Genomic DNA, 16,146 nt, shown 5'->3' with positions numbered 1-16,146 from the left:
TATCTATTTCTTTTCTTTTTATTTATTATACAATTATCAAAAGCAAAATAGGCCTCTAACACTAGCTTGCTCTATTCTTTTTCTATTTATTATATAATTTAAAAAAAAACTTGCTACGTGTACTATGTTAAGCTAACTGAGACTTGTTATAGCACTTGTGTATCATTGGTCTTTTGTTGATTTTGATTGCTTCCATTGTCCTCATTTGTAAGTCACTTTGGATAAAAGCATCTGCTAAATGACTAAATGTAAATGTAAATGTAATATGGGACAGCTGGCATCCCTATTTACTGCACAAATGTAATTCCATCCAATTCTTATAAAGTATTTTATAATAAAGGCCTTTATTAACCCCCCAGAGCTGTGTGGAGCACTTTTTTGGGACTATTCAGAGCCGATCCTCCCTATACGCAGAATACACAAGCTCTCAAAGATGATTTCATTTTAGTTTCGTTTCTTAATTTGGCCAGCGGTTATGAAAACATGAATGATCATATTTTAATGCGGTGCGCTGTCACCTTTTCTACTGAATAGAGTCCCACACCCATTCACTGCCATTATAAAGCTTGGAAGAGCCAGGACTTTTTTTTTAAATATAACTCCGATTGTATTTGTCTGATAGAAGAAAGTCATATACAGGATGGCTTGATGGCGAGTAAATCACGGGGAAATTTCCTATTTTGGGTGAACTATCCCTTTAAAGCAGCTGATATGGTCATACAAGATATTTAGGCCTGCAACCTTTGATATTGAGTTGTTCAGGGACTCATTATTCCATTTCGTTTTATGTTAAGAAATTTGCAGGGAAAAAAAAGAAGTTGAAAAAGAGATGACGTTTATTTTTTGCCGAGTTTATAAATCCACATAATTCTTTTATTCAGTGACAACAAAATAGATCATTTAATCTCAAAACCTTTTTCAAAACCTCAAAACATCACATTTTTTGTTGATGTTCAGATAAAAAGTCTAATAACATTAATAAGAGCATACATGTATTGAGGTGATATTTAGTGACATCTGTCAAGTCAGAAGTGAAGGGGTCTGAGTGTGTGTTGTATCGTACCTGTCTTAAACTACTAATAAGGAATAAATGTTTATACGGCTTGCCATAGATGTCCGTCTCCATGCGTAAATACGCTGCGCGTCATGAGCGGTAAATACCGGCGAGTAAATACCAGCACGCGAATGAAGAAAACCCATCACTGCCGTGCTGCAAGTGGACACACTTATTACCTCAAAATCGATGGATGCCAGTTTCACATAAGTAATCTTACCCCTCTCAGCGGCTTCTGTTTATGAGTGACTGTATCGTGATTGCCCATTGTCATTACTATCTGAGAATGAATACACTCTGTATCAACATCCTGCGAGTACAGCGGCTGTCTCTTAGCAACCTCATCTTTCCTTCTGTTGCTAAGTAACCACGTGGTTGTTACCTGTTCGCTTCACGTCACTCATACAGTCAGTGGCTGTATGTACCCAGGTGCGACAGTACTTCAGCTCAGCACTGTTAAAAGAGAGCAGGGTTATGGCTAATTATTAATCCCATTTATTTACTTGTTGGAAATCACGGATGCCGTGTCCTCCGGGCTAAAGAGGAGGGAGCGTGTTATCAGCGTTCAGTTCAAAAGCCAGCATCTCTGATGGTATGGGGGTGCATAAGTGCATACAGTATGGGCAGCTTGCATGTTTTGGAAGGCACTATGAATGCTGAAAGGTATATAAAGGTTTTAGAGCAACATATGCTCCCCTCCAGACGACGTCTATTTCAGGGAAGGCCTTGTGTATTTCAGCAGGACAATGCAAAACCACATACTGCAGCTATTACAACAGCATGGCTTCGTAGTAGAAGAGTCCGGGTGCTGAATTCACCTGCCTGCAGTCCAGATCTTTCACCTATAGAGAACATTTGGCTCATCATTAAATGAAAAATACATCAAAGACGACCACGAACTCTTCAGCAGCTGGATACCTATATCAGGCAAGAATGGGACCAAATTCCAAAAACAAAACTCCAGGAACTCATAACCTCGAAGCCCAGACATCTTCAAACTGTTTTGAAAAGAAGAGGAGATGCTACACCATTGTAAGCATGCCCCCGTCCAAACTATTTTGAGACCTGTAGCAGGCATCAAATTTGAAATGAGCTCATTTTGTGCATACAATTGTAAAAATGTTTTAGTTTAAACATTTATGTTCTCTACGTATGTTCTATTGTGAATAATATATTGGCTCATGTGATTTGAAATTCTTTTAGTGTTTAAAAAAAAACAAAAAAACGTCCCAACATTTAAGGAATTCGATATAAACAGCAGTATCTTTAGACTGCTGACATCCAACATAGTATGTGTGAAGAAGTTATATGTGTAACTTGTTAGTATGTTAACACTTTGGCTGAAGTTGAACGGATAGTGGTTCTACTTGATGGGAACATGTTAAACTTTATGAAATATTTAACATAGGATGAACTAAAGCAAACTGAGTAAACACCACTTAATTTAGACATGTCCAAATAACTTCATTCAATCACATGGAACCACTGACCATGATTGACAATTATTTTTTGTCGTCTTGGTTTGCTCCTTTATGAACTGGGTCCAAGACAATATTCAAAGGAACCACTTGTTTTTACTTACAATAAGCCAATTCATATATATTATAGAAGTTCCCCATTACATTTTCATTAATATTTATTTTGGGTTTTATTACTTTAGGTCTAGAAATCAGTTTTAAAATTCCAGGTTTTTCATGACCGTATGACGCCATTTCTTGAATAAAAATGACAGTTCCTGGGGAAAATAACAAAATGAAAATAAGAATAATAAAAAAAATTATTCAGAATTGTTGTGTTTTAAGCTTTCTTTTTGTCTTATTTCTTTTTGTCTCATTTTGCGGCATCCTTGGAAGTTTGCTGAGGCCCGGCCCCCTGATTGAGAACCACTTAGCACAATGAAACGAAAATTAAAGAGTCTTGAGACATGTTTACACACTTCACCTTTCTGAGTAACTGGAAAAAAAAAACAGCCAGAGACTGAACGTCCAAAGACACCAGTATGACGCATGATGAGTACGTAGACAAACCATTACAAATTGTTCGAGCGCATCTCAAGAATGAACCTCGACTGCCCCCTAAATCTCTGTGCATGTGCTGTAAGAGCTGTTCAGTATTCAGTGTGGGCGCTGATGCAGACCTCAGTGATTACGACATGCCTGCGTCACCTCCAGCACAGAGCTGATCTCACTATCCATGACATCATAAACTCAAAAGATGCATTCAGCTACTTTCGGTGAGATAGATGTTATATATTGATAATATAATACAATTGTAATTCTTATATAATTATATATCATATTGTAATTATGTATAATATGGTGATCTGAGAAATACAGATGAACTGCATAAGAACAAAGATAGTGAGGTAGAATACACACTGCTGACTTTATTTTGAATTACCATTCATAAAATAAATCTGAAACAATCTGATCAGTTGTTTTGTTCAATTTCTTTATGTCAGACATCACATTTCAGTACTGATATGCACTGTGATCACATTGGCAACACAGTAATCATTAAAACTCATATTTGCACATATAAGGGTTACTGTCTTAATATTTTACCTTCTTACACAAGTGTTCTACTGGCAGATGTTTATTGGACGCTGCTTACATGCAGGTTCACAGGCACATTAGCAACTATGGCAACAAAAAAAGTTCACATTTAGTCACCAGCACCACCATGAAGACTAGTACAGTTTCAGGGAATAAAACAAACTCTACTCTCTTTTAATTGCATCTCTATATGTTAGTGTGTTAGTTTGAACCAAAGCTGAGCAAGGTTGTATACTAATGTTGAACAGATATTTGTAACACTCCAAGAGACCAAAAACATCATCACAAAACCTACTCACTTTCACAAGCACAATATCTCACATATGGATGGATTTAGTATGGGAATGAATATCAGATGGCCCACTTATATAAGATCGATAGAAAACATGTTTCAGTCTTTTCTATCACATTAAGTTGATTCATAGCAGTTCAAACAATATAAGACATTGATGGAGTGTTGGCATGTTCATACAATGTTAAGATGAACAAGGTATAAAAAACATTAAAAGGAATGTGGCATTTTTGTGTTGGTCGAAGCATGCAAGGCTAATATCAGATAGCTGGCACATTGCAAGAAGCAACATTGCAGCATATCAGAGAGTAAAACAAAAGCAATAATGCCAAAATCCATGATGTAAATGATGTCAAAATGGTAACTATTTAAAGTAACTACAGTGGTTTTTAAGTGGTTACCATTAAAACAGGATAACATTTTAAAGTACACATTTCTGTATGCCAGACATCTGCTTCGTTACATTCCTTTGATGCTATTTATAGATTCAACTTGTACACTTTTTCCTTCTTTGCATATGACCAATACAGGGCGTGTGAAGGTGAAGTACTGACCAAGCACTTAAACAATAATAAAAAAAAAACAATCACACTGGTGCTGTGTTCCAAAATTCCCTTCAACACTTTATCAACAACATCAAGACATTTGGCTAGAACAGAACATGATTTTTACATAGTGGGCACATGGAGTAAACTGGTACCTATAGATGGATTTAAAATGGCAGAAAACCTGGAAAGCTGGATTCTGCGGACACATACGTAGAGGGAGAAAAGGATGATAGAGACGTTCAATTCTTCAGAATGGCATCGTACATCTGGTACACATACTGAGACACCTCTGGAGCCCTGCATTTCAGAGAGAGCTAAAAAAAAAAAAAAAGGAAAGAAAAAAACAAGCAATGAGTAACTTAAAATTAAATGTGGAGTGCTCTATTAAAAATGTGCAACAAAGTGCTTGTTTTAGGACAGCGAGTCATACAAACAAAAAGTTTAATTTTATGAAAAGGAAAAAAAAATGTCCTCATAATCAAACATTGACAATTATTAATATAACAAATAAAATGAAAGACTAATAGGGCAAAGGCAGAAACAGTTAATAATAGCCACAAATGTTCATCCTCTGCATTTATTGTGATCAGATAACAGACCTGAGCAACCTTTTGGGTCATGACCCACCACTCTTGAGGGCAACATGTATACAATAAAACAGTAATATGTGCCATGAATGACTGCTGTAAGAGGTTTTTCTTGTACTGGAGTTATAGCTGTTTTTTCACCATTTCAAGAAGCCTTGAGTGAAGACAGACAAGTAAAGCGCTACCCACTTAAAAACTGAAGTGTTACAATCAATGTTCCCTTTAAGCCCATAAGACGATCTGCACAGTATCAGTATATAGAGTCAAAAATGTATATATGCATGCATATATATATATACACATAAATACACACATATACACACACACACATACATATATATATATATACACACATATATACACACACATATATATATACACACACACACACACTCATACATATATATACACACACACACACTATTTGAGTAATATATGCATAACTTGAGTAAAAAGTGGACCTGAGAAGTTTTTGCCCCTTTTACTTTAAATGACAGCAACATGAACTACACAAGTTTGTGTCAAGCTGATAATCATTTCAGATGATCCAAAGAACAAACATGGCAAAAAATTCTGCCTGTCTGTACAAAGAGCCACATGATCAATGTCAGAAATTCACTTATTTGATTAGTGATCCAGAAACAGTGCAGAATATTTCTTATGCATTTTATTTTCCAACATTTCTTAGTTTAAATTTTTCAAAACCCAAATATGTTTTTGCTGGTTTAAATTAGATTCTGAAAGTGAGTCACAGACTTTTGGACTACACTGCATTTAGTTGACCCCTGTTCAGATATATTTATTTATTTATTTTACAGTCTGCTCTTGTCCACAGACATGATAGCATGGAACGGATCCTATGCGCAAGTCGGTGCATACCACAAAACGTATCGGACCCCTTTGAATTCTACAGACTGCTATATTTTATATCAATATGGATGAGATTGTGGCTGTTATACCCTGTCAAAGCTCCAGCTGTGATATAAACAAATGCTATTAGCTATTTAAAAAAGGGGACGGGGCTGCTTGATATGTCCCGTCCTGTCTTCCTGTTTCAGTTAAAATGATGTAAACACATAGAATAACGCTGCCTGTTTCAAAGCACTATAGTGAACCTTTAAAAAAAAAAACGGTACAGTGAACACTGCAATTGTAACTATATTCACCCTGAGAAGCAAACAAAACCCCCCTCAGAAAATTCACATTTCTTTTTGGTCAATGAACGCTTCCCTTTAAATGCCACTATATTTAGACTGACAGAAGATAAGTTGATAAATCCAATTGATTGCACGGAGTAATTCTCAGACCACCAGGAACATAATCCCACGTACAGCAGGGCTTGTATTGTTTACCTCTACTTGAGGAATGTGTTTCCAGAGGCCTTGGCTCTTGGCAGACAACAGCACTCCATCACCGGCTGTTAGGTTAAACCGCGCTGGCTCGATGGAGTCCAGTTATCATCTGTTCAGATCAGAGCCAGCTACTGCCAGAATACTGAGAGCCGATGTCTCATTAAAAATCAATTGTCTGGGATCAAGTAGGGTTTCTGATCGCACTGAGCCGACCAGGCCTCAGGGGGCCACAGGCAATCAAACTCAGCATTGGTGGCTGAACGGATGCCTTCTGAATAATCAAGAAGGGTCTACTGGTAATCAATAGATTAGTCTATTTAGCAGACTCTTAATGTGACCGCCAACTTCCCAACAGAAAGAAAGAGTCCATGGCTGTTGAAACTGAAAGCAGCTGCCTAGCTGGTCAGTCAGTTGAGACTGGTTTTTGTTCTAAGGACTACAATGCTTATTTCTCACTGGAAATAGAATCACAAGTTGAAAAAAATTACATTCATGAATTATTTCAACTCTTTCATCAGATGCCATTCTTATTATTTCCACCAACTGCCAACCACACACACAGGATTGTGGGAAATCAGAGGCAGTGAGCAATACACCTATGCTGCCTTCACAAAAACAACATATAGAAACAGTGAATCTGGATGTGTTCTGACGTCTGTGTTCCTGCACTAATTATAAAGCACAACACTGCTAATGAGTCTATAGCATGAAATGGAGCGAACTCTGAGTTGGTTCTTTATAGAGTTTGCAAAAAAGCACAAAGGTGAGCCAGAGGAGTTTTGGAGCTGTGTTTATGGACCGATGAGACAAAGATGAACCTTTATCTAAGTGATGGAAAAGCAAAAATGTGGAGAAAAAAAGGGAACTGCAATGATCCCAAGAATACAGCCTCATCTGTAAAGCATGCTGGAGGTGGTGTCATGGCATGGGCATGCATGGCTGTCTCTGGAACAGACCCTCTCAACTTTACTGATGACTTAATGTATGATGACAGTAGCAGAATGAATTTGGAAGGGTACAAAACTATCTTGCCAACCAACATTCAAGAAAATGCCACCAGATTCATTGGGAAGTGCTTCATATTGCATCAGGACAATGACCCAAAACACCCTGCCAGTTCAGTCAAGGAATTTATAAGAGCAAAGAAATGGAAAGTCTTAGATTGCCCAAGTCAATCTCCAGATTTAAATCCGATTGAACATGAATTTCACCAGCTGGAGACGAGAGTAAAGGCAGAAACTCCCCAAAACAAGCAACAATTGGAATTGACTGCATTAAAGGCTGGGAAAAGTATTTCAAAGGATGAGACCAAGAGTCTGGTGATGTCTATGGGTCACAGACTCACTGCTGTGATTGTGCGCAAGGGATCTACAACTAAATAATAGCTTTTAATCTTTTATATCTGCCTTATGTTCAACTGTCCCAATACTTATGCTCACATCAATGAGTGGGATGGACTCTAAAAGTGCGGTTCTTTTTATTTGGTAAAACATGTACGTGTTGAAACGGCTAATAATAAAATGTGACATTCTGTAGTTTTGTCTCATATTCATCTTTTAATCATATTTGCTAATGTCTCGACTCCACAGCCAACAGAGCAATTTTGTCTTTACTGTTCCAATACTTATGGAGGGCACATACATATATATATATATATATATATATATATATATATATATATATATATATACACATATACATATACATACACACACACACACACACACACACACACACACACACACACGCACATATACATACACACACACTCCCCTCCAAAAGTATTGGGACGGTGAGGCCAATTCCTTTATTTTTGCTGTAGACTGAAAACATTTGAGTTTGACATCAAAAGATGAATATCAGACAAGAGATTTAAATACCGGCTTTTATTTCAAGGTATTTACATCTGGAGCTGAGACATAGCTTAGAAGATATCACCTTTTGTTGACTAGGGATGCACCGAATCCAGATTTTTGGGGTTCGGCCGAATACCGAATCCACTGTTTAAGATTCGGCCGAATCCGAAACCGAATACCGAATCCTACTCGCATCCTTAGTTTTAACATCGGCGATGTTGTGTACTGCTTAGGGTCCTTGCCAAGAGGGCTGCATTGGGATTGGGACCCGCCGGGTCCCGCGGGACCCAACGCAAATCTCGCGGGAGCGGGCGGTTTGAACTTTGCTGCGGGCGGGAATGGGCGGCTAATATAGCTCCGATAGCCCAGGCTATATTCATCTTCCCTACCAGTGCGTCAGAATACATGCAGGTCAGGGAAAGGAACAAACATGAATCTCTTTAATAATAGCAATACAATACGTTTTTTTTTCCTGCGGGACGGGAGAAGACAAAATCAATGCATCTCTATTATCGTGCGGGAATAAATTCTCAGAGTTTTGCGGGAGCGGGCGATAATGGTCAGAAATTCGGCGGGACGAAGAAAACAGTCCCGCGCAGGGCTCTACTTGCCACCACGAGACAAATTGGCATTGCAAATTGAACATAAAGCTCGACTTGAATCGCCTTCTTTTGGTTTAAAGTATACTGCCAAACAAAACTTTTTTTGCTTACGAGTTCCATTTTCAGATTCTTACAGCCTACTACATTCGAACGGGTCCTATGTAAACACCTTCACGTAATCAACGGCCGTGTGACGTCGTAGCGCAAGTCTAGGGTTCGGTTTCGGTGGAAAATAAATCTAAGGTTCGGCCGAAACCGAACCCCGTCAAAAAGCCCAGGATTCGGCCGAATCCGAATCCTGGATTCGGTGCATCCCTAGTTTGAACCCACCCATTTTTCATGTGAGCAAAAGTATTGGAACATGTGACTGACAGGTGTATTTTGTTGCCCAGCTGTGTCCTATCACAATGATTATTCAAACAATAATTAGCACTGAATGTCTATGCTCAGTTTCAGATTTGGGTTTTGCCTGTTCAAACTGCATTTATAGTTAAGAGGTGTAACCAACATGAAAACCAGAGAGCTGTCTATGGGTGAAAAACAAGCAATTGTGAAGCTGAGAGAAGGAAAATCAATCTGAGCCATTGCACACACATTGGCCATAGCCATTTCAACCATTTGGAATGTCCTGAAGAAGAAAGAAGCCACTGGTGTACTAAGTAACAGACATTGAACAGGTAGCAGTTCTAAATTCACATTAAACCACAGCTTCGGGTGGAATCGATCCCTTGACGTTATTGGTTTGTGGCGTAGCAACCCGAAGGCTGTTTTAAACCGCATTTCTGGGAGTGCCATTGGGAAACTACAGTTTTAAGGAGAAAATACTCAGCAATGGTGTTGATTAATGGAATGGCACATGGTTAGTCTAGAAGCATATTAAAAACACCACACAGACAAATGAACAACATAAAAAAACTTTTCACTACAGGGGGACTTTAAACCCTATAGAGCATGCCTTTTACCTGCTAAAGAGGAGACTGAAGGGGGTAACCCCCCAAAACAAACAACAACTGAAAGAGGCTGCGCTGAAAGCCTGGAAAAGCATCACAAAAGAAGAATGCAAAAGTTTGGTGATGTCAATGGGTCATATATATATATATATATATATATATATATTTTTTTTTTTTTAAGTAAATGAATAAAATAAGAATAAAATTAGGTAACAGAATTTCTACATAAATATTTGTAACGCTGAATGAGAATGGAACCTATATTTTCACAAAAGTTATTTGAAACTTTAATAGCCACTTGCATTTAATAAGTTTTCTATGTATATAAAATAAATTTTGTAAACTTAATTTGATGCAGACACCAAAATGAGACGTCTCGTCTTTGACCCATACACAGTATGCATTTTATCAGTAGTATTTAGTATATTAATATTATTATAATATTCGCCTAATTAATGGCACATTATCATGTTATTTATGTTTTATATTTTGTTTAATATAAATGCCAATTACTGCATTTATATATTATTTTTGTGTATATATTAAACATTGTGGTCCAAGGTTGATACAGCCGGGGTGTGGAGATAAGCGCTCACTTCTCTAGAAATGCCCAAACAGCGTGCGTCTCAGATAGCCTCTGTCAACCAAAATCCAGCTCCTGGCCTTCCCGAGTGGCTCAGTTTCTAAGCCCGGCGGACCGCGTTTTAACTAACAGGAGAAGGGGTGAAGGCGGGTCTCTGGCGCCTCAAAACTATTTATGCCTTCAAAGTACTAGAAGAATTAATAGAATCAAATCCAGAACCTTTAAGTTCTTTACGATTTCCATCCGTTCACTACCTGCACAGGCAGCGTTTTTCCTGACCATCTGCCGTGTACACACTGTCTCTTACACAAACACACATTTACACATCACTGCATGCTTAGCAGCGAGTTGTGAAGATCTGAAGAGGGATTTTCTGTTTAGCTTGTCAAAGCCAGTTTTAACCAAGTGCTTGGTGTTAGATGAACAAGCATTAAAAACTGTTGAATATGATGCTGTAATTTGTCTCACACTCACCCCCATTATAACAATGTCACTGTCGAATGAGCAGCTGGAGCTTATCAATCTCCAGTGTCATGCTGTTGCCAAGGAAAGGATCACTGCAGGTGCTCAACCTGTGTTCTGTGCCTCACTGAGCAAAAGAAATTTCAATTCACCAGGCAGAGCGTCGAGCAGAGCGCTGCTGTTTGGCCCCACATGAATTATAAAACATGCAAGTACAGACCTCAAACAGATGAGCAGCACTCATTTCCATACTCGGCATCTCAATTTAAAAAATGCAACCAGATTTGATACCAGATGAGAGGTTTGTGAAGCACCGTTCATACTGATTGTCGCTGCTGCTCAAAGGCTGATATGAATGATATAATATGACGTTTATATGTACCCACACTTAAGGGACCTTAAAGAGATTCGCTTGACAATAAAAATCGTTTCAACAATGTAATGTAAAACCTGTAAGAGTTTTTCTTTTTTGTGTGAAACACAAAAGGATAAATTTAGCAGAATGTCCAAGCTGCTTTTTTCCCACACAATGAAAGTGGATGGGGAGCAGGGACAGCAGTCATTGTCATTCATATTCATAGGAAAAGAGCAGCTTGGACATTCTATTTAATATGCTTTTTGTGTTTAACACAAGAAAGTCTGAAAATACCACACGGTAAATAAAGTATGTTTAAAAAAAAATGTAAACACTTTTAACCCTAAAATGTCTAAGTGTTTATATATATATATATATATATATATATATATATATATATATATATATATGAGATGCGAAGATGTGAATATCACGTGAAATGTAGAAACTAAAGTTTTTTATATATTTTTACGATAATACATGAAAAACGACATTATTATTATTAATGCTATTGGTAATACGGTTTCACATTATTTAACAATGAACAATACAGTCCTTCATTTAATAATCTTAGCTAGTGGTCTGAAAAATATACTGCTCTTTGTTATTTCATGCTAGTCAATGCATTAACTAATGTTGCCAAATAATACCCTACTGTTAGGTGTTATCTTTTTATTAATATCATCATCATCTGTAAGCAGTTGTAGCACTCTGCAACTTCATCTTTATTAGAATTTACACCATACCCAAGATATGAGTCTGTGGTCACCAATATACAATGAAAGACTGGGAAACCACAGAATAATACAAAGATTATTAAATCATTTTTAAAGTTTTGTTCTTATTGTTTGCACGCAACTAGTGTTGTCTGAATCACAAGTGAAAGTAACCACTTATTAGCTGGTTCTTTTAAAGAATCACACAAAGGCCTCTGAATCCGTTAAACAAATTACTCTCTGAATCTGTTAAAGGAGTTAGTGAATAAACAGCTGATTCACTTATAGACTGTGTGTTTACTCAGAGGCAGCCACACTGTAAAATAAACAAAAAAGTAGACTAAATGTAGTGCATTAAACTCTAGGAGAGGAGAGTGCTGCCACTTATTGAGATGCTGTAACGGCATGTATGCATGTCACTGTATGTGAAGATAATTCAGGAACGTTAAATAGCACTGACACAAATGAATAATTATTTGATACGACAGAATCAAAGGGCACTGGGGCGCCATGAGCTAAAAATGGGGATCAATACTCCACCTGTCGTGCGACAAGCCTTTTCCGAATGCTCCTGTTCATTTAATGCATTAGGCAAGCAAGTCAAGCAGAAAGCAAGACTTTCACGGTCATAAATTTATCATGTTTTAAAAGCCTGATCTTCAGAGCACTGAATTATATAATAATGTGCTGAATCCTTGGAGTGGATTGGTGTACAAAAAAGAGAAAAGACAAATAAGCCAGGTTTGACATTAACATAGTATTCTGTCAAATTTAGGGATGAAGGATGTCCTTGAATATGTTCTGGACTATGTCAAAAGCATTTTGTCTGTCAAGGGACAAGATTTATTTTGCTCTTTTGCGTCAAATTGGCATGCGCTCCTCGAGGCAGACTTTGTTTGAATACACAATAGGTCAATCTTTGTGCTGTGAGCGATTACCGTGTAATTGGGATTGCCAGGTTGTATGCGGAGTTCGGCGAGGATCCAGATCCCATTGGTAAGTTTGAGCGACTGATACAGCATGTCCTGGCCTTCTACGTTCCTCTTGGCAATGGTGTAGATGTTGTTGTTCTGCAGTTTGCCTGACACCATATCTGTCAATACCACAGACGCATGATTACCAAGATATTCACATAAGTCTCTCACTAGAGTACAGTTATCAGCAGAAAAGCTACAATTTATCCATTTAAAAAACAACAACCTTGAATGGTCTAATGAGCACTGGTTACGAGTATTTCCTATGTAACAGGAATGGACTATACTACATGGAAATGACCTGTTTGTACTATGGATGAACGCATTGAATACACTCGGAATGGAGACATTTCTGCCAGTTTTTTCACAATCAGCTTATGGTTGGCAAAGAGCATTAGCACAGCATGCAAAGTATGAGCATTAGCACAGCTAAAGGCACATAATGAACCAAAATTCACTACTTTCTACTTCCTTGTTGGAGACTGGTATTTGAGCAGCAACACACAGAATTGCATCATCCTCGAAAAAGGCCATTCATCTTTCTCTTGTCATTTGGGTGGAAAAAAAGGCTTTGCCTACAATCATAAAATTATTCTAATGAATTCTGAATACTTTAAAATAAACTTACATTTTACCAATTTAAAGTAAAATTGGACTCGCTACACACACACACATAGGCATTATCTAAAATAAAGTTGAAAATAAAGTTTACATGTGATTATTAATTACATTTGTAATGATTGGGAACTTCTTCCAAATTTATTTATACAGCCCTGCAGTGTTACACCTCAATTTCTTTCAGGAATTTTCAGCATAAATATACACCTCCAAAAATTTGGGTGACATTCTCAATCCATAGGATATTTTATTGTTCAAAATTTTGTCTTGACAAGTCACAAGTTAGGGGGGGGGGGGGCACCGACAAACACACGAAGTAAACATAAAATATATAATATAACAATAATATTAAACAAAAACCTCTTATTCCATTATAAGGTAATCTACTTCATGTAACTGACTGTCCTAAAACTACTTTACACATCATACCATGAAACTCCTGAGTGACGCTGTTCTAGAATAAATCACTCCTGAGCCATATCATTGCATTTTGGGAGCACTGGACGGCATGGAAAGAGAGAGAGAGAATGATGAAACCCTTGGCAACAGAGATAGACATGCGCTGAAAGACAAGGACGCAAGAGCAAAGTAAAGGGGCATAATAAAACACAATGAAGTGTTTGAAGAGGGAGAGAGATGGATTGGGGAAATAAAAAGCCATAAGGGTGACGGACAAAGAAGATGGAAAACATTTATACACCGAGAGAGGGAGGTCCGAGGACGGTGGCAGTCAGTGTGTGTTATATAAGCCACAGAATCAGGTGATGACAGCTGGTGTTAGCAACATGGGGAGTGTGCTGTGACTCACTCCAGTTCACACTACTGCTGTCAATCCTGAGAGTCTACCTTCACATTACACAGCATACACAGAGCGGCTCATGACAGGAGAGAGAGGCAGATGAGGAGCAACACAGTGCAATATTAATACAGATTTTCTAAAGAAAATGCAAAACATGTCGCTACAATGCTAGGGTTTTGTGGGTGGCTGCCAAGGCATTGCTATGCGGTTGCTTAAGTGTACAGAATTATTTTTAGCACATTGCTATGCGGTTGCTAGGTGGCCCACCTGTGATATTTCGGTCAATTATGGGATATTTTCACCCATTTTATCACCTGCCAGGTGTCAACTGCATATCTAACCGCTTAGAAAAGTAATAGCACCTCTCTCCTCAACAAAGCCGCATGATTTGAGGTATCATTCACATCTGTAGTGAGTTACAGGCTAATGTTTATTACTCTGGGTTAGGGATTTCAAAAAACCCTTAACCAAAATATGAAAAAGAGTTATGGTGATACTTGTCTCAGTAAGCACCACTAAATATGAGTGTAATGTATGCAGTTGTGTAACAGATGTTATTGCGGTCACATCTTGCAGCAAAAATGATCATCTCAATTTTTGCAAACAATTTGAATACATAACTGGCAAAAAAATGGTAAAATATAATTGTCACAACAGTTTTCAACACTGTTAAATATACTAAATGTTTCTTGAGCACCAAGTCAGCATATTAGAATGATTTCTGAAGGATCATGTGACAATGAAGAAGTAATGGCTGCTGAAAATTCAGCTTTGCCATCACAGGAACAAATGACATTTTAAACATAAAAACAATATTTATTTTGAATTGTTATATTTCACAAGATTACTGTTTTTACTGTATTTGTAATCAAATTACAAAAATCTAAATTTTGAATTGGTCTAGTAACATCAGTGACAGCTAAAAAGTTCAAAATAAATGCATCCATAAATGTAAATTATTAGAACGTCCTGCCCACACCAAAGATGAGAACCTGTATGAAGCAATTCAATTATTTTAAATCTTTGTAATGTTCATGTACAGGCAGCAATTAATTCTGCAGCATATAAATGAGGTTTGTAAACGGTTGTAAAACATTAACGCTGAAAACTAATTAGTGATGTTTATTTTCTGCTGAATTAAGAGCTGAAATTATTCATAATTAGGAATCTGTTGATCCACGGACAGGAGCGCATCTTATCCTCCTGGACTCGAGAACTGATAAAGAACAAATCAGCCAGTCTCAACAACAACAAAATGCCAAACACCTTCCCACTAATTCAATTCTACGAGAAAACATTCAGTCATTTACAAATAACAGCAATGGAAATGGTGTAGGAAAAGGCATTCTGTTATAGCCTGCCCTCATTTGTGCGCTCCATTACATTCACATTGTTATTCAAGTCATGGCAAGCAAGAGCCAATCGGCGTCTCACAACAGCAGTCGATTATTCTCTACATGCTAATAAACACGACTGAAACCAAACTGCATGATTTCTCCTCCCAAAACAAGGCATCAAAGGAAAAGGGGGGAGGAAATCAAAGCTGGATTTGTCAAACTACTGCTGTTCTTGCATGAACTACATGTGACGATCAGACCACAAATACTTTATACGGCTGTGTGTCGGGTGTGTGCTTGCTAAAAAGAGAGCAGATGAAAGCAGGGAAAGTGAGATGGTGATTAAGGCACCTCTGGGCGTCTGATCAGTAATTCCAGAGAGTGAAACAGGCTCTCTGTGCTGGTCCCGGTGTTCGGTGCTCCTCCACCCCCCACGTCTGTGTCTGTATGCTCAAATTGGCTCCAGGTTGATGAATACAAATAGCGAGCTGATAAGCCTTGAAATA

At 37.8% G+C, this 16,146-nt stretch overlaps 1 protein-coding gene across 1 annotated transcript in view; it reads right to left on the bottom strand.

Annotated features, from left to right (window-relative positions):
• Positions 1–3,415: 3,415 nt before the first annotated feature.
• LOC306871695 (AP-1 complex subunit beta-1-like) overlaps positions 3,416–16,146 on the bottom strand; it is a 37,458-nt gene continuing 24,727 nt past the window's right edge. The window contains exons 21-22 of the mRNA XM_079419790.1: positions 12,851–13,005; positions 3,416–4,763 (exon numbers count right to left, since the gene is read on the bottom strand). Coding sequence (XP_079275916.1) covers positions 4,689–4,763; positions 12,851–13,005 — 230 coding nt within the window. The 3' untranslated portion in view covers positions 3,416–4,688. The remainder of the gene's footprint in view (positions 4,764–12,850; positions 13,006–16,146) is intronic.

The sequence above is a fragment of the Barbus barbus genome (assembly GCF_936440315.1).
Source record: "Barbus barbus genome assembly, chromosome: 6".
Classification (NCBI taxonomy): domain Eukaryota; kingdom Metazoa; phylum Chordata; class Actinopteri; order Cypriniformes; family Cyprinidae; genus Barbus; species Barbus barbus.
The sequence above is the reverse complement of the archived record's forward strand: the minus strand, read 5'-3'. Positions and strand labels throughout refer to the sequence as shown.